The 24,785-nt window shown below is 35.0% G+C and overlaps 1 protein-coding gene across 1 annotated transcript; it reads right to left on the reverse strand.

Annotated features, from left to right (window-relative positions):
• Positions 1 to 326: 326 nt before the first annotated feature.
• LOC114349997 (pickpocket protein 28) lies at positions 327 to 23,437 on the reverse strand. Its single transcript, XM_028300612.1, has 11 exons — positions 23,219 to 23,437; positions 21,664 to 21,767; positions 20,849 to 21,008; positions 20,003 to 20,148; positions 17,618 to 17,722; positions 17,132 to 17,213; positions 16,350 to 16,623; positions 14,688 to 14,744; positions 10,943 to 11,072; positions 10,676 to 10,782; positions 327 to 475 (listed from the first exon to the last, which is right to left on the reverse strand). Exons 1-11 carry the CDS (start codon positions 23,435 to 23,437, stop codon positions 327 to 329), a joined length of 1,533 nt encoding a protein of 510 aa, XP_028156413.1.
• Between the last annotated feature and the right edge of the window lie 1,348 nt (positions 23,438 to 24,785).

The following is a 24,785-nucleotide window of genomic DNA, read 5'->3' on the forward strand; positions in this document are numbered from 1 at the left end:
CTTGTTGATGTCAAGAGTGGGTTACAACTTAGAGTAGAGCGCACGAAATAAATAAAAAGAGACGGCACACCATCTAAGTAAAGTGTTAACATTATGGCATTTAATCTCGCTAAAACTAATGCGATTGTGCAATCAAATTTTTGGTGTACTGTTAACTATATCTATGATAATAATTCATCTTGAAATGACCTAGATTTATTGCATACTAATTTAATATAAATATTTTTTAATGAATTACTGATATTGTATGCAAAAAAGTCACAGTTACCTAAGCAACTATTTCAGTTTTTTGGACAATAGATAATTAAAATTACAACACATTTTTCTTAATGTGACGGCGAAATTTTATTTTTCATAAATCTTTCATACAAATACATTGCATTTGTGTTAACGAAATTAATGAGCAGGAATAATAATTCAAACACAGTAATAATGGATCCCCCGAAAGCTAACGAGAACACTCCTCCGTAAGTAGCTGAAAACAAAAATATTACATAACGTTATTATTTATTACATTATGTTCGCATTTTAATTAATGATAAAGCCGAAAAGCTGCTTATGATCCTTATTTATGACGAACATAATATTATTATTACAAAATGCGTAATGTGCGCCGTAATTGGTAGCTAGGTGGTTTTTACTTGGAAAAAGGGGCTTTGTCGATCAAAATCAGTGCTTTGTAAGGAGCTTACATTAAAATAAAAATAATATCAACGCCGATAAACGAAAGCGCCAAATTGTACGAATAAAGAAACAAACAGAAAAACTATCATCTTTACAACTTCAATCTAGAATGTTTTTGGCGCCAGAGCTTTGGTGCTTTCATTTCTTATAGACAAATTACTTTGTTAGGAAAAGTAGGATGTAAGTGATTTGACTTTAGGATTTTTTCCTCAAACTTATAAAAAAGGCAGCTCTAGAAGTCTTAGGCTGGATTGCACCACCTAGATTTGACCGTAACTATAACGATAACCGGTGTTTTTTGATTGTTGACGGTTGTTAAAGTCAAAGTGAGATGGTGCATCCCAGCCTTAATCTACGAGTAGTAAATCTATACAGTTTGAGTCACGTTAAAGTGTACATATGAAAATAGATGAAACTAGACCTATTTTTATCGACAAAAAAGAGGTCAAAAAATTTTTGAGATTTTTTTTAAATTTTTTATAGATTTTTTTTTTCCAATTACTTATTGTAAAGAAACCGTAATAACTTTTAAACTAAGCGGTATATCCTGATAAAATAAAAACAGTAATAATGCTAAATAACAGGCGATACTAAAAATATACATAAAATACACAAAAAAGACCAACAAATAATAAAAAATGATACTTTTTGAAAAAAATCTGCTTTAAAATTCGTGTTTTTTTGGTTATTTGATAAATTTCTCTTAAACTCTAACCCTATCACAACATTTGCTATGATCAAACAAAGGNAAAAATTTAATTTTCAGCAGTGGACGTCCTATCGCTGAAATGGTGGTGGTGGTGGTGGTACATATGTATACTGAAAATGTATCATTAGAAATCAACTACTGGGCCTAAGGAGATAAAAGGAGGGTTGGAAGTTTATATTATGAAAGTCCTATGTGTTTAAAGTAAGAGAGTTGAAATTTAAAATGTATGCGCTATAGGTGCTAAGAGCGGATTTTACGAAACTCCACCCCTAATGGAGTAAAACGAGGTCCACGCGTACGAAGTCGCGGGCGGCCGCTAGTAGGCTATAATTTAGGACGATCTGTGACAAACTAAATTTAACGCGGGTGAAGCCGCGGGCAAAAGCTAGTAGTTGATAAGAAAATCCTGCTTGTATTTTATTGTGGCGTGAACTACAATTGAAACAATGCACTCTTCTAACAAACAGTAAAAGACAATGTCGCGATGAAAATTTCCCGTCACTAGAACTGGGTCAAAACTTATAATACGCAATAAAACATTAAATGAGAAAAACCGTCACAATTTACATTAAGATGAAAAACAATGTGTGTTTATTGCTTCCTTCAATTGTTTCTATCTCTTGGTTCTTCCCTCGTTTTTATGCAATAATAGTCGGTATTACATTCTTAGACTAAAGGCGACAGTGGCTTGAACAGAATTGACAAAAATGATGTTGGGCGCTGACAGCTTTTGTCGAGGGTTTAATCTTGGGAGACAAGCGGAACATTCTCTTAAAGAGTTGATACAACTCGCTGGCACTTTAGTCAACTCTTTTCTTTAACTTCTTTTTATTCGGCCTATAAATGTTTTATTAGGTGTTCGGATAACAAAGGAAATTTTATTCGCAGTAAAATTTTATTTTAGTTGCGTCAGGAAGTTTGTCAGTTGTGAATTGGCTGCTTAGCGGATGCGAACGAGGCGCATTTATAAGGATTCGCTTTATGTGTTGCCAGTTTGGATCGTCCCGGGAGGTCTAAGTTTAAATCGGCGATTTGAATAAAAAAAGCTTTTAATGACATTGAGTTTTCCTTGATCGAAGTAAAACAAACACTGATACTTATTGGGTTTTAGCTGTAATTTAGTCAATGTTAAAATTAAATGTTACAGTAAATAAACTTATTTTTTTGGAATTCGACATTTAAAAAGTATTTTTAATTTAGGTTATCTGAAAATAGAAAGTAAAACTTTTAAAACTTGTTAAATGGTCAAACAGAAGTCTTTGATAAATTGTATTAAAACTACAACGTCACTCATATTATCGCATCATAGCCACAAATCGGTTCAGAGTGGTTTCACTAACTGTAATTATACGCACATTAAATTTTCTCAGAACAAATCCTATAAAATTACAAAACAGTATCAAAGCCAAACAATATCAATTACCTACCAACCGCTAAACAAAATGGCCGAAAGTAACTTGACTCTTCATGTACGAGTAAGTAAAACAAAAATGACCGAAAATAAACAGGATTCTTCATGTTACGCGTACTGCTATCCAAACACGTAATTAACCACGATACATCCCTGTCAATATGTTTGTTCTCAAGTTCGGGTGTCGATATCAGATACAAGAAGGATGACAGCATATTATCAAGTTAAGCAGTAGCGTCTTATCTCGTTGTATTACAGGCTATTTTGCAACAAAAATATACATTTTTGTTGCATCAGACCGTATGGTCTGATGTGCTATCAACCGTAGGTAAGATGGTGGTAGCTAGCCAAGCGGACTTACTACCAACCAAACCGAACAGAAAAATTTGCCCCCACTGGGAATCGAACCCGGGACCTCTGCGTCTGAAGCAGGTGGTCTTACCACTGGACCACAGAGGCGTTTTGCTTTTCATCTTGTGATTTTTCCTAACTTTTTTTAACTTTCTATCTTTACAAGATATAAGACTATGCTTAGGTTCATCAAGATCTGATGATGATGGATACAATTTTCAACCGACTTCAAAAAAAGGAGGAGGTTCTCAATTCGACCCATATGTTTTTTTTTTTTTTTTCTATGTTTGTTACGCGATAACTCCGCCAATTATGAACCGATTTTCAAAATTCTTTTTTTGTTCGATAGGGTACACTTCTGAGGTAGTCCCATTGTCACCAAGTCAGGATCTGATGATGGGATCCTAGGGAAATCAAGAGCAACCCTCAAATTTTATAGGCACGTATATCGTTTTTCAAACTTTTTCTTAAGTTATTCATATATTTGCTCCTGGAAATCATCATCTCATATTGATGAGCTGATGATAGAAGGTAAAAGGAGTTGGAGGATAATTCTTTAAATATTATAAGTACAAATAGACCAACAGTTGTATTCTTTCATGTTTTTAAGGTGGGCTGACGGTTTAAGGTCTTTTTAGGTTTCCTATATGGTAACCTGTATTTTGTAGGGAATATTATTTTACACTAGACATGAAGAGTATGGTCTCAATGTACTGCCTACCTTCAGTGGTAACATCAAGGTAATAATTAGTTAACTAAAAAGCAATAAATAAGTAAAATTTTATTAAAAAAAATAAAACCGACTCAAAAAAACCTACATTAAAAAGTAGAAAAATAATTACTAATAACCTACTTATTTATTAGGACGAATTAATATTTATGTAGGTATACCATGATTGATACTTTTGGAGTCGGTGCAGGCAAACTTTACATGTTTCATAATCTTGGCACCGACTCCAGAAGTATCAATCATGGTATACCTACATAAATATTAATTCGTCCTAATAAATAAGTAGGTTATTAGTAATTATTTTTGGAGTATTTTTTTGTGGAAATTCATAAACAATTATTTAGGGCATTATTTTTCCTTGCCCTAATTAATCGTCCTTGATGTATGTTATGCAATACATCTCATGAGTTAAGGCATGACAAAAAACTATCATGAAGTCTGACACCAGCCTCAACACAGATCATAATCGCTAGAAGGGGTGAAGTAACCATATAAAAATAATCGCCAGAACGAAGCGATTTCGGAATTAAAAGTCACTTTTAATTACCTATGTTACTTTGCCTATAGAGGCAGGGCTAGCCCACTCGAAAGACACTCGACTCTACAATCGTTATCGTAGTTTGCAAGAGAAACGATAAATCGATTATATCTTACTTGACGGTGATTAGATTCCGAGGGGACTGAAGTTCATTGATACGCGGCAGTAATTGATGGAGCAAAAGTTATTATCTACTGTTGGAAACACCTAACGGAGTATTGATCCACTTAGAACAGAAACGCTGAGGTAAGTTCTAAGTTGTAGTAGACAGATATAACACACTTTATTGTATGTAGGTACTACACCACACAAGACAAAGAAAAAAAAAGCATAGAAAGGAAAAAAAAGAAAGACATACACAAACGAGACGGCATAATTTAGGCGATCACTTTTAGAGTGATCGCTGATATCTTCCAAACAGCTGCAGCCTGGAGAATTTGTATATTTTATTTACAAAATTCTACGTGCTTACGGACCAGGATTTAGTACATTGCAATGTGTAGTAATTACATACAACATAAAGACTTCATTTTTATTAAAAGCAATGCCTTTTGCCAATATGTAATTATTTTAACGCAACAGAGCAGCATGATTTTCGTTTTGATAAAAAATACACGCTTCATTGCATTATTCTAATTAAATTACCTCGACAAAGTATGAAAAAAAAACAGTAATTTTCCAGGAATACATGTGAATCTTTTGATGCAAGTATGTGATATGATATTCGTACCATCAAAAAGAAAAAATCTGTTTAGGAATTTGGTGCAGTATTTTAAATTAATAAATGAATAAGTGCCTAAAGTATACCATCTTTTAACGCCGGCAAATGCTTCGCTAGCCGATGCTGGGGACGACCAGGGTTAAAATGACACTCGTATTCACAAACGATGCTTTCTTACAGTAAAGCAGCAACGCTGTGTGAAGTCGAACGCACAGCGTTGAATAGACTTCGGTGATTGCGTCGTGTGTGTCATTCCACCACTCAAGTATTGTATAAGAATAGGTTTTTGGGACCCTGTGCGACCACGCGCACTGTGAGACCTCATAGTAATGTTTGTGAATGTGAGACTCCCTGCCTAATTGTGTTCTTTCTACTAAAACCCGACATTTCCACCGGAGCCCAATGAAACGAAGCCGCGAATTATCTTGTCTTAGACATTCGTTTACTTGCTTCAAAGTATACTAATTCTAGACTAAAAGTAGTTTACTATAAGCTTAAAATTACTCCATTGTTAGCAAGGTGAATGTAATAACTTTGTAGGCTCACATATTATGCGGGCACCCAACACCTCTAGCCGGTGGAAAATCAAAGAGCGATCAATGCGTGCCTCTAGTGATGTCCACTGTGTTTACCTATTTTCTAAGAAGATTGCCTTTTGAAAGTGCAATTCAAAGTATTTTTTATACTTTTATGCTTTATTGGTTGGATTGGATTCTCAGAATAGAATTCTTTCAATTGTTTTTCAGGTTTACTGTCCTTATATTTCACATTTTATTAGAGACTATAGGAATCGAAAAAGCCTTTGACATGGTTGCTATGATACTTACTTACTCTTATTTTTCGGAATAGGTATTTAACCATAAATGAGAGTCAGGTACGTAAAAAATAGAACGAAACTAGCATAAATTAAGGCTTTTGATTAGTTTTTATAATATTTGGACCAAGCCAAGGACAGATTTACTGAGACTGAATCGAGTTTACAATAGGGCAGTTATTCTGGGACGGTTATGAGTGCCCTGAAAAAGCTTTCAAAACTTATGAAGCATTCGAATTTTGAGTGTTATTTGTAATTATCATTCAAGTATGGCTGTCAATCGAAGCACTAATTTGGGGCTTTCCAGGTATCGATAATGCCAGATTATCGGTGACGTCACTATCCAACAGGAGTCCGATTCGGCCCATTAACAGGGTCGGGCGATGTTTGCGTAATCCAACCGCCGCTTTGTCCGTGGCCCGACAGACTTTGTGCCGCCTGCTAGGACAACGGCCTAGAGGGTCCATGGTGGTTTGGCTGGGTAATTAAATATTAATGATTCATGCTTACAGAATTTGCTGCAGTGAAAAGATGTTGTTTCCGATTTAATCTACTTTAAAAAAATCACATTTTACCATGTAGGGATTACCTTTATAATATCAGACGCATAACTAAATATGGTGGCGCTTATGGCCTGATGACAGGGGCAATGGAACTCTTTTAAAAAAAGATCGAGTCATTTGGATCGTGATGGCTTTGCTAGGTCAGAAAATTATTTGCATTCTGTGTTAGGATGTCTTTCGTTTTTACCTATAATAACTTTGCATTTAAGTATAACTTCTGCAGGACTTTGTCCTGCTGTACAAAGGTACTGTTTGCAGATGACCGAGTTTGCTACCAACAATCAAGTGTTAGGTGGAAGTTACTAGTTTTTAATCTTGAAATTTTTACAGCCCATAGCGAAGTGCTCGAAAGCGCTTGAAATTCCGAGCCTTTGATTTACGTGGATGAACGAAGCGGTGGGATTACACACGGGTTTGTTCAAGTCCGACTGCGGCATCGATCGGCTTTGTATCGATGCCGAAGTGCCAAACCGCACTACAAATAACGGCGGTTAACACCACCCGAAAAACAATTTGTTTGGTTTCTGAATAAGGCGTTGAGTCAGCTACAAAAATAATATTGTTACTTTGAATAGCTTCACGTTCTTTGAATCATACATTAGTGTTTTAATCTGAAAAATTCATTGTGAAATCGATGCCCCACTTGACACCTCTCTATGCTATCTTGTGGTTAACTATGGCCGGGTTGTTCCTTAATTGGGTAGGCAGGACTGACTTACGTTATGTCTGTACGTGGTCTCCATTCGAGAACAGTTACAGTGGATGTTAGCCTATTGCGTAACGTTACTTTTTGGAAGGTCCTTTAGTTACTCATTAAAATCACATAAATTATAGATTTAAGATTATAATTTTTGCAATAAAGCACATAAATTATAACTGCCTTTAAGATGCTACTATGTTTAGGTTGATATGCTATCGTATGTACACTATTTACCTGTATAAGTGAAGCAGTTGTTAATGTAGCTCTTATTTTGCATGGAACAAGAGTTGTCTGAAACAGTCAGTATGTTTAGTCTCATATGGCGGACGTACTATTTACTAAACAGAAAAAAAAACTGAAGCGTGCCCTTGCCAAGCATTTGGAATGAAGACAAGACTCAATTTTAAATTAAATCTAGCAGAACTAAAACAAAACTTGTCTGAGACCTTCATCCTATTACAATTCGGTCCTCTCTTCCAGAATAAAGTAAAATAACAATAGAGCAGCTATAGAAAATCGAGATAAACTCTCCCTTTAGTACAGTGCATTTGTTAAGGAGCAAACGTTCCATTCCACGAAATACATTATCCCATTTGTATTGTAAGGGCAAACAATCAAAATAATGAAATCGAAACTGAAATTTGGGTCGTTGTGCCTTTGTAGACAAGAACGTGGGTTAAAATAAAAATCGGATTTTTATTTCTGCGATCAAAAGCGTCTTTACACTTAAATGTTAGTTTTGCATTCACAATTTAAACGAAGATGATAATAATATTTTAGTTGAAACAAGTGACCTCCATATTCACTTTATTAAATTAAAAAATAAAATATGTATGAAGTAACTAAATCTTAATTCAATTTTTTTACGAATTTGAATCTTATCGTCTTCACAAAATGCGCAAACTACACGCTTGGCCAATATGTTTTATTTATATTTGGATCAAATTCATACCAATGTTTTTTTCTGAAAGCTTATTCAAGCTTTTTCATTTAACGTATAAATGTATGGAAGATGATTACCTACTACTGACCATTTAATTAAGTACCTAATAATTATGGGGTATACCTACTACAAATAACATTATGTCAATCTAAACTTATGTGTTTTCTAGCCGGTATGTTCATTTACAGTATGATGCGCTTCTTCTTCTTATCGTGTCGACAATAAACCTACACAATGTCAGCCGAAAACTCAGCTACAAGAATGGCGTTGTCAGTAGCATTCATTAAATCATCCTGCATGCAGTTGTTTGGGCACGCAGGGTACGACATCATGTGCTTCATCGACTGGGGAACATAACCGCACCTGCACTCCATATTTGAGCCATCCAAGAATCCCCACCAGACCAGATTGTCCTTACTACGGCCAATCTGCGTCCGAAGGATGATGATAATCCGTATGATACGCTGTAAACTGTAAATGACATAATTATTATAGTACATTATAAGTACTATTTAATAGAAAGGTAAACAAGTATTGCATAGGCTTTTAACATGATTGCAGTAATCACGCCGATACATTAGGCCGATGTCACACCGCCCCGGGCGAGTTAGCGAATTAGTGACGTGCACCACGTTTAGTAATGCGCCGAATTAATGCGTGTGGCAGATGGCCGAAACTGTGCCATGCTTTCGATAATGTTTTCATATTACCTACCTGTATTTGGCAGAGTACGTTTTCAATTTTCAATTCGTACAATAATTAAGTTTATTAAAATCACAAATATATATAAATAGGCATAGTTTTGAGCTGTATTCTTGTATCATAGCTTACAANTCAGGATATACCGCTTAGTTGAAAAGTTATTACGTTTTCTTTACAATAAGTAATTGGAAGAAAAAAATTCTATAAAAAATTAAAAAAAAATCTCAAAAATTTTTTGACCTCTTTTTTGTCGATAAAAATAGGTCTAGTTTCATCTATTTTCATATGTACACTTTAACGTGACTCACACTGTATATGCAGTTAACAGATTTTTTTGCATCATTTGGCAATCAATTTTGTCCTAACCGTAATGCTTTCTGTCATGCTGCATGTGGCTCAATCTTTAGCTTCAAGTACGAATGAGACCTAAAATGCCTGAAGCCTGAAATATTAATCTGAGTAAGCTTTAAGTCGGATTAAATGGAACTGCATTTACACGGTTAAGCCTAGCTTACCTTAGGACAAGCGCGGCGTAGACGTTGTCACGTTTGAGTGCTTACTGCTAAAATTTTAATGCATTTGGAGACTATTTGACTATTTGAGCACATGGGAAATGAACGCTGAGTGATACATTTGTGGAATATAATTCGTCCCATGAAGAAACGGTGCTTTGTCGATAAAACTTGACTAACTATTGACACGAATAGTCATATGTGTATAGAAGCAGGCAATAACCTCATCTTATGTTTGTAAACACCACGCGAAAAAATTCAATCGGCGAAATGATTCAGTACTTTTAGGAACAAATTACAAAACATCTTTTATCAACTAATACAGACAAATATGATGTTACATAGAGCATTGTTCTATGAATCACAGTCATGTACAAGTTACACTGAAGACTTTTATCGAGTTTCAGTATTGATTGATTGTTCATTTATAGGAAACTTGTAAAACATTTAAGCTATGATTGAAGAAGGCATGAGCATTTTCTGAGACGTAGTTCTGAGCATAAGAATTTATCAAGATAGGCGGCGTTGATGAATGACTAAATCTATTCAGTCTTTCGTCGCCTAATTTTGAGTGATTGATAGAGTACTTTTAGAGCGTTTTACAGCAAAGGTAACATTTCTGATAAATTAAATTAATGAATATAACAAGGTTTATAACTATTTATTTCAAATCCTCAATGCAAATATCTAACGTTATTTGATTTTGACGAACCACATTGAATTTACAACTTAAATTCAGTTATATTCAGAGTAATATTATCTGAAGACTTTTCCGAGGAAACTTCTCTTATCCGAGAAAGCTCTCAAGTTTATGACTTATTGAACACAAAACTTGGTGCTGAAAGTTTTCTTTTATTTGCATTCAATATGATATGGAATGAACTTACGGTATAGCATTGCTCAGAAGTATATTGTAACCTTACAGTGCATTTAGTGACCGGTATGCATGCAGATTTCGTGCATAATGTAAATGAAATGACTACGCGACTATTCCCACTTCTCGTTCCCATCGCTGCAACACATAAGAAGCCAGGATCTACAGCTTTACCGCCAATAAAAACTAAATCAGTAAAGGTCAAGTGAAATTACTAGTATGTACTAGTTGGTTTGCTGATGGCAGGCATTCCCTGATTGGGTTGGTATTTTGGTAACGTATTGATACTGTGTCGTCTTTAGTGCCATTTCTGTGAATATCCGTAACACAGAGGCCGTACCAACACAAATGTGACATCACATTGATACCAAATATCCAACCCAAACATGAGTAGTCCAAGTTAGTGACATGTACATTACATACCAATAAAGTAATTCATATCAATGACCAAAGACAATTTGTAGCAGTTGCACGATGACTGACCATAAAATACGTGAGCAGCTGACAATTGCCGCAAATTATATTTATTTCTGAAATTAGAAAAGTTTTATGAAATTGTAATTAGGTATTTTTGAGAGGCAGGTTGCAAAAAGTAGGAATAATAGGTACCAATAATAATCCCTCCCTTTTTATTCCAGAGCTAATTAAAATTTTAACTGAAAGGTAAAGTTTCCTTTCTGGATAACTCACTTGATTCTGTCGGGTATATTATCGGAGTCGGACTCGATAGTGTTGGTGTCTACCCTCATGCTGAACTTCTTGTCGGCGCACTCCACGTAGCAGGGCGGGTGGCAGTTCATCTCTTTCCGGGATATGTGAACTGAAAAAGATTTGATCAATATTTTATTTTGTATTAACTATATCTAAAGACGACGGCACATCCAGCTAAACACTGACGTATCTGATGTCGTTGTATTAGATATTATTTTGTAATCAATTTAATCTGATGTATTGTCGACTCTATTTGTATTTTTCATGTTGTTATAAAGACTAGACTTTATGTCATAGAGTTATAGAAATATACTTAAGTTTTCAATTAATATAGTGAATAGATAGACACGTTATTATCATTTACTTATACAAAGACAAATATTACTTAGGTAAAATTAAATTATTAATTACAAGATACTAGTGATTCTAGATAAATTAATTTCAATTTAAAGCGAATATTACAGAAATCTAATTCAGCTAATTTGAGAAACTAAACATCTGTGTTAAATGGAAATCGTGAGAATTATTTCGGCTATTTCCAGGTATTAAGTAAGAAAGAGCTAATTTAGATTCTCACATTAAGATGATTGTAATATTTTCATTCGCGAACTCACTGTAGGAATAGAGCAGTTCAATAAATGTTTTCATAAAATAAAATTAAAATTAAAATTCATAAAATTCATTTACTTTTGCAAATAGGCTTTTAAAAAGCGCTTTTACACGTCCCAATATTAACCCTACCACTGCTTCGGGACAATAAATGGGCCAGTGCTGAGAAGAAGCAGCGCAAGAAACTCAGTCACTATTGTCAGCCTCCTTTTCAAGGTTTTACAGTCTTTAAAATATACAAATTATAGTCATAAGTATTGATGCGAGCTAGGTAGTTAAACATTCCAAACATTTTTATCTTTTATATAATCATCAACTTTATAGTAGCCCTTTTTCATTAAGTTGCTTTTGATATTGTGCTTTAAAGGACAATGTTCGTTCTCCATACATTGTTCGCCGTTAGATCAACAGTGCCGAAAAAATACTTTCTAGGTTCTAAATGACACAAATCTTTATGTAAGAACAATTATTCCTGGCGGACCAATTCTATAAACTTATTGATAGCAATATTGTTATCATAACCTCTTACTTACTAAGTATTGTATTATAATATTGTATGCACATCGATTTGGGAGATGTTCTGTATTGTAGTTGTCGCAGCCAAATTGTATTATAATATTGGACGGGTTTTGGAAATAGCTCGGCGTTCCACTTTTATGATTTACTTACTTACATTTTGCACGTAAATAAATAACATGAATCCTATGTTTACTTTCCACTCTTGACATTTAACACGTGACTTACCAAACTAACTATCTCCATGGTTACCGTCTTAGTCTATGCATGACTAGGGATTGAACAACTTTTAATTGAATATTATTAACAATTCTCGATAATTTTTATCGATTGAAAAATATTCGGTATTTGAATCGAAAGGTATATTCAATTTTATCAATATCAAAATATTCAATTTTAATAATAAAATAAATATTATTTACTACCACCTATGAAATGTTCTGAAAATTGCCTGGAGCGCTCCCCCAATCCTGGGTTTTCCCTTTCCAAACTGAGAGGACATCATTTTGGTTCTATCGATACATTATAAAGGTAGGTACTTAATATTTGAAATGTATTACCAATTATTGTTATAAGCATTTTGAGTGAATAAAACTTTCAATTCTATTAGAACTTTAGACATTTCTCTCACTTTAAGCGGCATTGGATTTTTCATCGGATTTTGAAACTGTTACAGATATATTAAAGATGATCCCATATTTATGTCATTGTCAATATCAGTATTATGATCACAATTCTTTTTATTTTATTCATGACCTTTTAGACCAGTTGGACACATTAGATAGCTTCTTGTAGTATCGTGCAATATATTTTTAACTTTTAATTAACATCTAGTCATACTGTAGCAATTTGAACGATTTATTTTATTTACAAGATCGGTATCTTATTGTCTATGATGACCGCAATCAACATCACTATTACGTGGATTCCTAACAATGAAGTACGGCATTGCCTTGTGCCGATTTTACATAGATTTTATCGACACAAATTATGGAACTTCATAGGATATGGAGCAGGCCACGCCCTAAAATGTCCGGATGTCGTCATAGTATTATGGAATACATATAAAAGACTTTTATTATTTCATTTTCTAATCCTCAAGTGTCCATTACAATCTAATTAATATTTATATATTCAAAAAGTAAGAGATCAATTTTGATACTTTACTGCTGTGCCCAGGAATCTGAGGCCGTTTCTGACAATGTCCTTTATGAATGGGCAATTCTACAACAGTTTGTGGTAAATGTATGTATAGTTTACAGTGTAAACATTACACGGTGCAACTGTGCTTGAATGACTCAATTTGCAAATTAAATCTTTTTGGAAATAAATCTTTGGACAATTTCACACAGCGCCAGCTAGCCCCAAAGTAAGCAACTTAATGCTTGTGTTATGGGTGCTAGCTTAACGGATATACCTACTACTTATATACTTTTTTTTTTAAATACATAAATATTATACATAGTCACACCCAGACCCGTCACATAAATTAAAATTCATCATTTCAATTTCTGCCCGGCCGGGAATCGAACCCGGGACCTCTCGGCATAGTAGTCCGTTCTGAACCACTACACCAAACGGCCGACGATTGAATCCAATTCAGTTATAGACGGTTGTTCAGTGGCTACCTATATCAACAGTATCGGGTAGTTTAATACGAATTTCCCGTTCAGTGCTACTTTTTGTTTGTGTTTAGTTTTTTTTAAATTTCTTCTAGGTGTACTTGGATGAGCAGCTACGCCCTCAAGATCTCAGGAGAAGGTGGCTCGGTGTGGTGATCTCGTTCAACAATTTACAGTATTTTCGGATTTCAAGTCACAAGAGTCAAGGTAAGTTTTGTTAATTCCTTAATTAAGTAGGTATGTACATTAGAAGTACCCAATTTTTGTCAAAAAATTTTTAGCTTACTGAAAAAGCCAATAAGAACCACTTCCCTCTGCAGCTTATTATACCATTGGCTTAGAAAATGTTTGTACTTACAATATTTACACTTTTATCCTCAAAAAATATTATGATTCACAAACGAACCAGGAAACAGGATAACGAAGCAAACAAAATCTGCTAAACTTCAACAGGGAACCAATTTCTCGGAAACCTAAATAACACGTATCTAGTTTGTGAATTATGTTTCCTCAAGTCCGAGTTGATAAAGACTTAACGAGGTTCAAAAAGTCGACTAGGGTTTGTTACTGGGAAAGTTCTGACTGAACTTTAACTAGCAGTTAGTAAAGGCAGTGTTTTGTTCAGAAAATTAAAATTCCCGGAATATTTTATAAGGCTTGTTAAGTATTTCTCAAGACAGTCTGAGTCAATCATACTCAAGTTGGTATAGGTCTAACTAATATTGAAAACAAACCTGGCACTCGGTTTGATAGTTTAGTAACTAAGTTTCAGTGTTGTTTCATAATTCGAGCTAACAAGAAACTTTACATTTTGTAGAGAATTCATGGAAATAAATCTCCGTTACCAAGTTTTTCAAAGGTGCAAGTCACTTTTGTGCTGGAACTGACGCTATAATTAAATCAAAATTAAACAGTTTCAGGTATCCATTTAATGATAAGTACAAAATCAAGAGCTTCGGATAATTTTATGTACTTACCGGTGACATTGTTTAGACATTTCAAGTCTTCCAACTCGCAAATCTTCTTGGAATTCTCTGCGAAACAACATGTCACTTGTGAATTAAAGGCTCTGGCAGTCAATTAAGGAGTAATTCCTATAAAATATTAAGCAAACTTTATGTATCATCTGAAAATTGGTGATGTCTAGATTTCTAATGTTTTCGATGTTTCTAGAAATTCTAAGTCGATTTTAAGCTGCCTAATTTTGTGCAATTTTAATTACTTTAAGGTTTTTAGGTATTTGTATTCAGACGAGCTATTTTCTGAATGCAGGTTCAAAAATTAGCAATGTTACATTTACATTCCAATAACACTAATACATTTTATTTATATTACATGACGATTTGTATGTAGATTAATAATAATGCCCACGATGTTATTAATATTAATAGAAGAATATTTAACGGAGCGTTTTCTGGAATATCTAATAAAAAGGAATCAAATCAAAGACACAAATATCTCTTTTCGCAATGCCTTAAAATAGACGCACAGGTTTTATAAGATTGAAGTAGGTACATATTTATACAATATGAAATACAAGACCATCAATTGAACAAATTCGACTCAAAATGACTCTTACAATGTTATTACAGTCCAGAGCGATCGTAATATGCGTAGCATGATTCTTGTAACAAAAATATTAAACAGGCTGTTGATTTCTGTGTGGTACACAGAATCTAAAATATTCCAAGAGGAGCCCACTCGAGGTCCCAAATGTCGAGGTCTAGGTTTGAACGTGACTGAATTATAGAGTTTATTAATAGCTTAAACTAGGGCTTTATTTTTTACTAGCGGCCGCCCGCGACTTCGTACGCGTGGATCCCGTTTTACCCCCTTCATCTATCTTACGCGGTTTAGATTTTTTCATACAAATGTTTTTTCTCGCTAACTCCCGTTCCCGTGGAAATTTTGCAATATCCTGTTGTAACTAAGCTTTAAGTTTACTAAGGTACCTGCATGCCAAATTTCAAGCGTCTAACTTAAGCGGTTTAGATTTTTCATACAAAAGGATTTTCCCGCTATTTGCCGTTCCCGTGGGAATTTCGGAAATACCTTGTTGTAACTAAGCTTTAAGTTTATTAAGGTACCTACATGCCAAATTTCAAGCGTCTAACTTAAGCGGTTTAGATTTTTCATACAAAAGGATTTTCCCGCGAATTCCCGATCCCGTGGGAATTTCGGGAATTCCTTGTTGTAACTAAGCTTTAAGTTTACTAAGGTACCTACATACCAAATTTCAAGCGTCTAACTTAAGTGGTTTAGATTTTTCATACAAAAGGATTTTTCCGCTAATTCCTGTTCCCGTGGGAATTCCTAAGTATCCTATAACCTGCCCAGGAGTATGAAGAATAATTGTACCAAGTTTCGTTAAAATCCGTCGAGTAGTTTTTGTTTCTATAAGGAACATACAGACGGACAGACGGACAGACAGACAGACAGACAAAATTTTTACTGATTGCATTTTTGGCATCAGTATCGATCACTAATCACCCCCTGATAGTTATTTTGAAAATATATTTCATGTACAGAATTGACCTCTCTACAGATTTATTATAAGTATAGATTTAGCTAGGATATTGCAGTATGACGTATCAGAAAAAAAAACTATCGGTTTGGTTACTACACTAGACTTTACCAACCTTTAGGATATTTGTAAGGTATACACCCGCAATGGTCCACGTAAGTTTGCATCTTACACTCTGTCCGGCAAGTTTCGTGGCTGTACCGATTGGTATGGTCCAGCGTCACCTCGTCGTGGAACCAACACTTTCTCTCTTCAGGATTAACTTTTCTAACAGCGTTGTCGGTTTGGAATATTTGGGGTTCGACTTTTAGATCCAGGCTCTCCCCGGGGATCACGTAATGGTATTTGGTTGTAGTTTCGGGATAATCAAAAGGGTCGCTGACTATAATCTGCAAGAAATACGAGAATGTGGATATTAGTTTTTTTCTATAACTAGGTACACAAGTTACCTAGCCAAACAAAGTAGGTAAAGATTATAACGTGGAGACTAGTTAACGGCCAAATTACTACTCATAAAAGAAGGCCCACGATTTAGGGAATATAAGCTACGTAAGTAGAGCACTTATTAAGACCTAATGACCTTAATGAAATTCGAACGCAACCACGTACCTAATCCGGTTCGAATCGCTAGTCCAGACCATCATTGTCATTTCAACCTGTTCACATTTGATTGTAGTATAGCTACAAAGACTCTCCAAACCACTTTTGTGATCCGTCCACCTTGTAAGTGTTACTCATTCACTCGAGCTATGAAAATTACACTCTTCAGTAAACATTCTCCATTTGCCTCTACCTTTCAAGCCTTATCGGTTATTCGCAGTATGTGCCCTAATACTTGCTTAATTTAGTATTAACTTCAGACCTTGAGACTCTGAGACAAGATTTAATAGGTCATACCTTAGCTCCGTAGTATGGCAATTTTAAATATGCGGGGTAGTCACCAGGCTCGACGTCAAAGATCACAAATAGGCCGGATAATCTGCAAGAAATTATTTTCAATAAAATCTGCGTGGTATAATCATTCATACTTGACAACATCGTATCGAAAAAACTGGACTAATCGTAAAATCGAATAGCAATTGAAGATAGATACGCCAATTCCGATCTATAAATTATGGATATAATTTAAAATCAAATCTCTGGCCTCATTCATTTTAAATTTTCAGTTATTGAATTTTCAAATCATTGTTATTGGACACGAGCGTTATGAAACTCATTACAGATACTTAGGTAGGTACTGTTTTCATAATTTGCATAATAGTAATTAGGTAATGACGTGTGTTATATTAAGTTAAATATTCGATTAAATTTTAGTAGTTGTTGTCGTTTTGGCATCTTCCATATCCATTTATTGTATTTTCTTTTTGAAAAGTTACGTAATACCTGCCAAAATCAGAAGTCACGACCATCATTCGTGTGGATGGCCCGGTCCCGTCGTTTTCCTCGTCGTAATAATATTCGAAGTCTTGGTCCTTTTCCATGAGGGGACTGAAAGAAAATCCTACTCGGTCACATCAATATTAATATTGTGGATCTAAAGCCCACTGCCCACTGATTTCATATGCCTGCTTGCAACTTGTATACTAAGCACAGCATAAGGTACACAAAATTCATAATTTATTTGGTGGGAAGGCTGCCTTATAAACACGAGTGTGGGCTGTCAATTGCAGAAGATGACGTAGGTCTCAACCTTATAATTCAACAAAGATTCATGTAGATATAGAGATAGATAATAATACCTTTCGAACTCAATATTCTTGGCCCACCCACAAATGTGGTAGCGGGTCGACTCGGATGTAGGGTCGGTGTGTTGATTGAGGGATATTAAATTACACAGTGCCTGCTGTAGTGCCTCCGAACCGTATGTGTTACCGCTCAGGTTTTGTAATGCTTCAATCACACCAACGCGTGCGGATCGCCATCGCCGGCGCGATCATAGGCCAATGACGGGTCACGCGGACTGTCATGGGTCGCACGACCTGTCAAACGTGTGTTGGTGTGGTTGACGCTTATGTGACACGCTGAACTTCTCACTACTACCTGTGTACTGTACTGTGTAGGTACACAGAATACATAATGGTAGCAACTACTACAAGTAGCGACGAATATTGAGTCGTTTACGAACTATGCCACCACTCGAGATGATATTTGTCTCTAAGGTGAGTTAGAGAAGGTGACAGGGCAAAATAGTTGTGAACACCTCAAAAACTAAGTTATTCTAATAACGGGTGTACAATTTTGCATTGTTAATGCACAATAAATTGTAAATACATTTTCTTAAAAGGAAACGAAGCAGACAAACTATTCCTAAGAGCCTTGAGTACATTACTTAAATCTATTCAGATTTTTATTACTCGTCTACACTTATAGAAAAAATAAAAAAAAACCTTACGACAGACAGACTTTCTGTTACATAAAAGACCTCGTTGACAAACAAAATCGATTCCGAGCTTCAAAGGGTAGATATTACGAAATCCATTCCGATTTGAAATTCGCTGTCTCATACCGGATAAATCTTACATGAAATAAAATGTGTTTTTTGACATAAGAAGAGAAATAACATAAAATAAGTTCTGACGTTGGGCGTAAGGGTTCGCCTGTAGCCTAACCTTTTTGGAAAAATCTCGAAAAGTCAGTCAGTTGCTCAGCGAAAATTTTTATTCCGTAGATTATTTTCCAATGTTAGTTATTTGAGGCACGAAATCTGTGATTTTTTATAACAATAAATAATTTGTAGTGCGCAAAATAATTACTTATTATTCCCATACCGCTCCTGGTAAGCTTATGGGCTCACCACTATAATCCAATGGTCGTGTAGGAATTGAACTACCGATCCTAGAATAGTCCGATGCCGACTTTTGGGACGGTTTCACAACGTTCGATCGGAATCTGTAAAAATACGCTCTGGACTACACGTAGTACAACGTGTATTTCTAGGGGAGATCGAGGTGAGTTATAATAAAGGAGATGTTGTGACATTGTCGATTTTTTTAACTTTTAACTACTAGCGAGCTCGTAACAGTGCGCGTTTTTTAGTTCCAGTGTCGAACTACCAAATACGCGCTGTTGCGAGCTCGCTAATTAGGGTAAGTCCAGGATAGATGCCCCACTTTTTGAAACAGCTCTGTAACTCAGAAAGTTTTTATCAACAATTTGATCTTAGTATCTGTACCTAATAGGTTTCCATAAATCGCCAATGACACAACTCTCCTTGGTCTCCTCTATGGTAGGTTACGCACTAGATCCCATTTGCGTCATCCGATTTCTCTAGATAGAGCTTATTAGACCCTTACATTGACGGTTTTAGATTTGGTAGTGCGAAACTGCCTAAGCTCTAAAATAAATACCATATAGATACATACAAAGCTGGGCACCGTTAATTAAATAGTTAACTTTGTTAAACGTTAAAACGTTGCATTTCAGAAGATTTAATGCAAGGTAATGTCAATTGATAATGCGTTAACACGTGATAAAAATTGCATTTTTTAAATCATTAAAATTTCTTAGCGAACAGATTCGCTTCTAAAACTAAATTTTAACTAAACAACTTGAAAAAATCGAACTGCCTAAGGCGGAAGAGCAGTCGCCCGACAAGCGGAAGGTCATGGGTTCGAGTCCCGCCTAAGACAGTTCGATTTTTTAAGTAAGTAGTTTATTTAAAACTTAATAGTTAACCCGTAATAGAAATGTTCACTTCGTTAATTAACGAGTTAATGCCCAGCTATGCATAAATACACCCTGGAAAGCAAACAATGTATATCAACTCACTTTTCGCTGGTGTCGGTGACACCGCCGTAATTAAACGCACAACAATGGCCGTCCGCCGTCTTGATCATATAGAACAGGTTCTTGCAATCCTTCTTCTTTCTGTTGAACTCGCAGTACAGCAGCAGGTCTTCACATTGTTGGCGCACCTGTTGTTGCAATGCGGAGAAATAATTTAGAAAATCTAATAGAGCAAGTATTTAAATCAGATGTGCGTTTGTAACTGAACAATCAGATGGAATTATGAATAAACAACTTGAAAAATCGAACTGCCCAAGGCGGGAATCGAAGCCATGATCTTTCGACTGCTCTTTCATCTGAGCTTCTTAGACACTGGAAGCGACTCTAATCGCTATGTTTTATTAACCAGATGGAATACAACAAGATGCACGATTTAGGCGGTATTATCGAAAATTAGTTCAAAATAAAAAAGTAATTATGTATTAGACAAGGTTAGTTATTGGTATTAAATTTTAAACTATTGCTTAAATAACAATAACTACTAAATTGTAAGAAGACACTAAATTAATTCTACATTAGAAGCATAACTTTAAATAAATCACAAATAATTGAAGGGGTGAGCGGACAAAGGTGTTATCTGACAAAACTGAAGAATCGACTTTTTTCCATGAACATAGGTTTTATGTGATGATAAAATCGACTAATGAGCTCAAAACACGCAATTTTGTTACGTGTCAAATCTTAACAAAGGTGTTATCTGGCAAGCATTCTTACATTCCAGGATTCAAATGTGGTATGAGCAGATTAACATTTTCAAACACTCCTAACTAATTTTGTTAGTTAAGTCCTTTGTCCACTCACCCCTTCAATTATATTTTAGCTTCCTACCTCAGACATAATAGAATCTATAGTGTAATAATGATGTTTCAGAATATTCAGGATTCTCGTGTAGTTCCCAACCAGCGTGCTATTCACTTGAAAACTTGTCAGACTTCGCAACGCTCCGAAGAAGCCGTTTATTTCAGCTTGAGGTATTTTATGGCTCTTCCTAGAATTGAGAATAAAAACAACTACCTACTAATAAAATCAAAAATTAAGAAGTGTAGTGAAATTATCAATTTAAACTAAATCTTTAGTTTGTCTTCATGGAAAGATGAGAGTTTTGTGAGATTTAAGCCTTCAAAGGCTGAGTTGCACTACCTAACTATAACGGTAACTATGACAATAACCGGTGCGTTTTGTATGGAGCTGGTCAAAGTTAAAGTAAGATGGTGCGACCCAGCCTAAGAATTGAAACAAAGAAAACTAATTGTGTCTGCTATGATTATCGTTAGCTACTGTAGACTTAGGCTGAGTTGCACCACCTAACTTTGACCGTAATTAAGGCGATAACCGGTGCTTTTTGTATGGAATTCGACAGATTTTTGACGTTTGTCAAAGGTAAAGTAAGATGGTGCAACCCAGCCTTAATATTGTAGATGTTATGCCCGTTTTCACCATTGATCTCTTATTTTTAAGTGACCCCTATGGTAACACATAAGAGGAATTTTGTTTTCATATGGGTCACTTAAAAATTAGGGATTGATGATGAAAACGGGCAGTATATCTAACTAACTAAGTAGATGCATCTATGTCGTAATCAAACGCGTTTAATTATGCTATACAAATGAAGGTTTACGAAATTGTTTAAAGTGGTAACTTACAACAGTTTTTCAATATCTTTTGACTCTCTTTTGGATACCATGTTGAAATTGCAAATGCTGACTGCTGGAAACGGAGCTTGACTCACGTTACAGGTAGCGTCTATCTGTAAAATAAGTACGCCAAAGGTAAAATTGCGTGAGATGGACTGACGATAATATCGCACACCTAGATCTAAACTGAGACAACTCAAAAAAGGGCATTTTTCAGGAGGCGAAAAAAACGTATTACCAGGCCTGGCTCATTCCGCGCGGTACATCCGATAATTACCTACAGCGAAGCGCCCCGCCGGCGGGTATTATATCAGTCGAGTGTCACGCGCGCGCCCGTCAGGACGCTGGCGTGCGTTGTAGTACCTAATTCTATGATCGAAGTATTATTACAAAATGGACATAAAGAGAAAGAAATATTATTGTGCGGTGTTCGGGTGTTTCAATTCGAAAAGAAATCTACCGGATTTATCTCCTTTTTCGCTTCCCAAAGATGCTGAAAGGTATGTTGGCCATGTAGGTAATCAATAATTCTTAGGATAGTATAGGAACCTAACCTACCATGACTACTGCTCAGAATGTGTTCGTTCGTTTCAGCAAATTAATGACGTCCACTGCTGGACAAAGGCCTCTCCCAAGGTTTTCCATAATGAATGCGTACTTACCTACATACGTACCTCATTACAAATAAGTATATTAATTATTTTTTTACCAGACACTACTAGACAGCAACCCTAACAGCGTAAGAAGAGTTCAGAGGCACGCGATAGAAAGAGACAAAACTTGTAGGTGAATAAAATTGTAGGTACGTAGTGCTGTGCGAGCTGAATTCCACTGTATCGCGTCGTAGCAAGACTCGCATTTATTTAAATCGTCTTGCGGAGTAATCCTTCTGTACCTGTACTATTAAAAACTACGCGTTCTGTATAGAAAAACATTGAATTGAAATTTGTTTCAACAAAACTACGCCAACTAGAAATTCACAAGTTGATTCATCAAAACAAACTCAACTCAAAATAGTAACAAAATATAAGTTACTTTATCAAACAAAACTGGAACAAGTCAAAATGATCTGGTTGACTATTGCAGAACAATTCATCAATACTGTTACTACTCAAATTAACTCATTACATATTTTCTGCTTAACTGTAACAAATCTAAATATCCGCGTTTTCGTTTATTTTAATACGTGCACTCTCTGATACTAGCGAAGGTCAACTGACAAAACGCTTGTTTAGGTGGAAGGGGTTGACAAGCGTTGATTCAACAAAAGTAAGTTATCGCCATCTAGCGGCAAATGGATCAAGGCTTTATTAAACCTGTTATGTTGGAAAGATGCGTATGATAACCGAGTATTTGAATACAAGCATAAGTCAAAATTGGCAATTTTTGAGTTGTCTCAGTTTAGATCTAGGTGTGCGATATAACAATCTAAAGAAGATAGGTGGGCAAGATGAAAAAAAAACTTAGTACCTATCTAGCATCAGTTTACAAAAGCAGTAAAGAGCTATTGACTGATATAAATAAATTAAAATAATGTAATTTAAAATAATAATTTAGTACTTACTGCAGTAACAATCTGGTTGTCATCGTACTTCTCCTTCGCTATAATGATGAAGATGGCGGTAAACAAAATGTTGCCAACGAAAACAACCGACCAGCCCACCACGCTTCTACCACTCACATTGGTAAAGTGGTTGGTGCCATGTAGTGTTGTGATGTCTTCGATTACCTTCTTCAAACTTTTAACGAAAACCGTCTGCTTAGTTTTCTTCTTCTTATTCATCTTTCTCCTGAGAAAAAAGAACAGAATAATCAAATTAAATACAGAGTTTTTAATACGAACGGCACAATTTGGGCTTTTTTTGTGTTATGAATTGTTTTACTTAATAAATAGTCACAAAATCGAAGATTTCAAGAACAATATTTTACCCTAGTTATGAAATGAAACTGACAGCAACACACAATTAATTAAAATTAGGTTTCTCAGATCCATTAGCCTACACCTTCCCAAGTCTATCAAAATTATTAATTGCTCTAATTACAATGTTTGTACTGAATACAATTTGAAGTTTTTCAGTTCAACTCTACGCCCAGATTAAGCTTTCAAGACAAAAAAGTATTGTGCTTAATTGTAGGTACTTCATTAATATAATAGTTGGTATGATTATTAAGAACCATTTCACAAAAAATATTGCCGAAAACTAAGTATGTTTCCTAAATGCAATGTTCAATTATACTCGTATTTCTCATCGCCAACAGTCTGTAATAATTAATTACGAGTATAGTTATTCATCAATATTTCATAACGACAAAGATATTTACTGTCTTTAATTAAAAACAAGAAATTACGGCAGAAGCTGAAAGGTCACGATAAATTGTCGTTATTAAAATTTTCCATCAACAAAAGTTTTTAATCGAATTTTTGATAGCTAAACTCGTTAGTAAGGTTCGAGACTGAAACAGCGATTGGATTTCTTCATCCTCGATATTTTAATTAGCCTTTTCAAATACGAAATATATTAATTTTTTTTGCCACTTTTTATTGAAAGAATTTTGATGATTAAATATTTATATTAAAGTTAAAGGTTCGGTCCGCTAAGTAATTCGATTTAAAAGATGCTCTAAAATCTTAAACCACTTTAAAAACTAGGCATAAATCTATTGTCTGAGCTGGGAATCAAACCCACGACTCTCTGATTGCCAGATAACAGCTTTTATTGCTGAGTCATTGGAAATTATGGACAAGTTGTACATTTTAAATTATAATTTATCAGGTGTAAAATTATTTGTAATCAATTACCTAAATCACATTATCATATCACGTTAGATATCGCTAAAATACCAACTGTTTAGTTATGGTAAAGTTATTGAACATGAGCTGACTATGTAAGAAAAATTCGTAAGTCAACCATAAATACACATTAACATACTAATTTATGTGTTACAAGTAAATAGTTGTTACTTACTAATGACATGTTGTTACTCCTCTACCAGAAGATACAAACAAAGGTGAAATGTTGTACTTCCCCCAACCAAAACATTACACTAATTAATAGTGAACCTCGTTCAACACAACCGACGGTATAAATCAACGCTTTAAACAAAATTGGTTTAAATTGACTTGGAAAGCA

The sequence above is a fragment of the Ostrinia furnacalis genome, unplaced genomic scaffold, assembly GCF_004193835.3.
Source record: "Ostrinia furnacalis isolate ACB-3 unplaced genomic scaffold, ASM419383v2 OfSCF0768, whole genome shotgun sequence".
In the NCBI taxonomy this organism is placed as follows: domain Eukaryota; kingdom Metazoa; phylum Arthropoda; class Insecta; order Lepidoptera; family Crambidae; genus Ostrinia; species Ostrinia furnacalis.

Excerpts from the sequence above, each read along its gene's own strand:
- LOC114349997 (XM_028300612.1), bottom strand. The coding sequence starts at position 23,437 with ATGAATAAGAAGAAGAAAACTAAGCAGACGGTTTTCGTTAAAAGTTTG. Across the intron at positions 14,745-16,349 it reads ACCTTACAAATATCCTAAAG|AGAATTCCAAGAAGATTTGC; the intron begins GTTGGTAAAGTC and ends GTTGTTTCGCAG. Across the intron at positions 10,783-10,942 it reads AATATACCCGACAGAATCAA|AAATAAATATAATTTGCGGC; the intron begins GTGAGTTATCCA and ends TTCTAATTTCAG.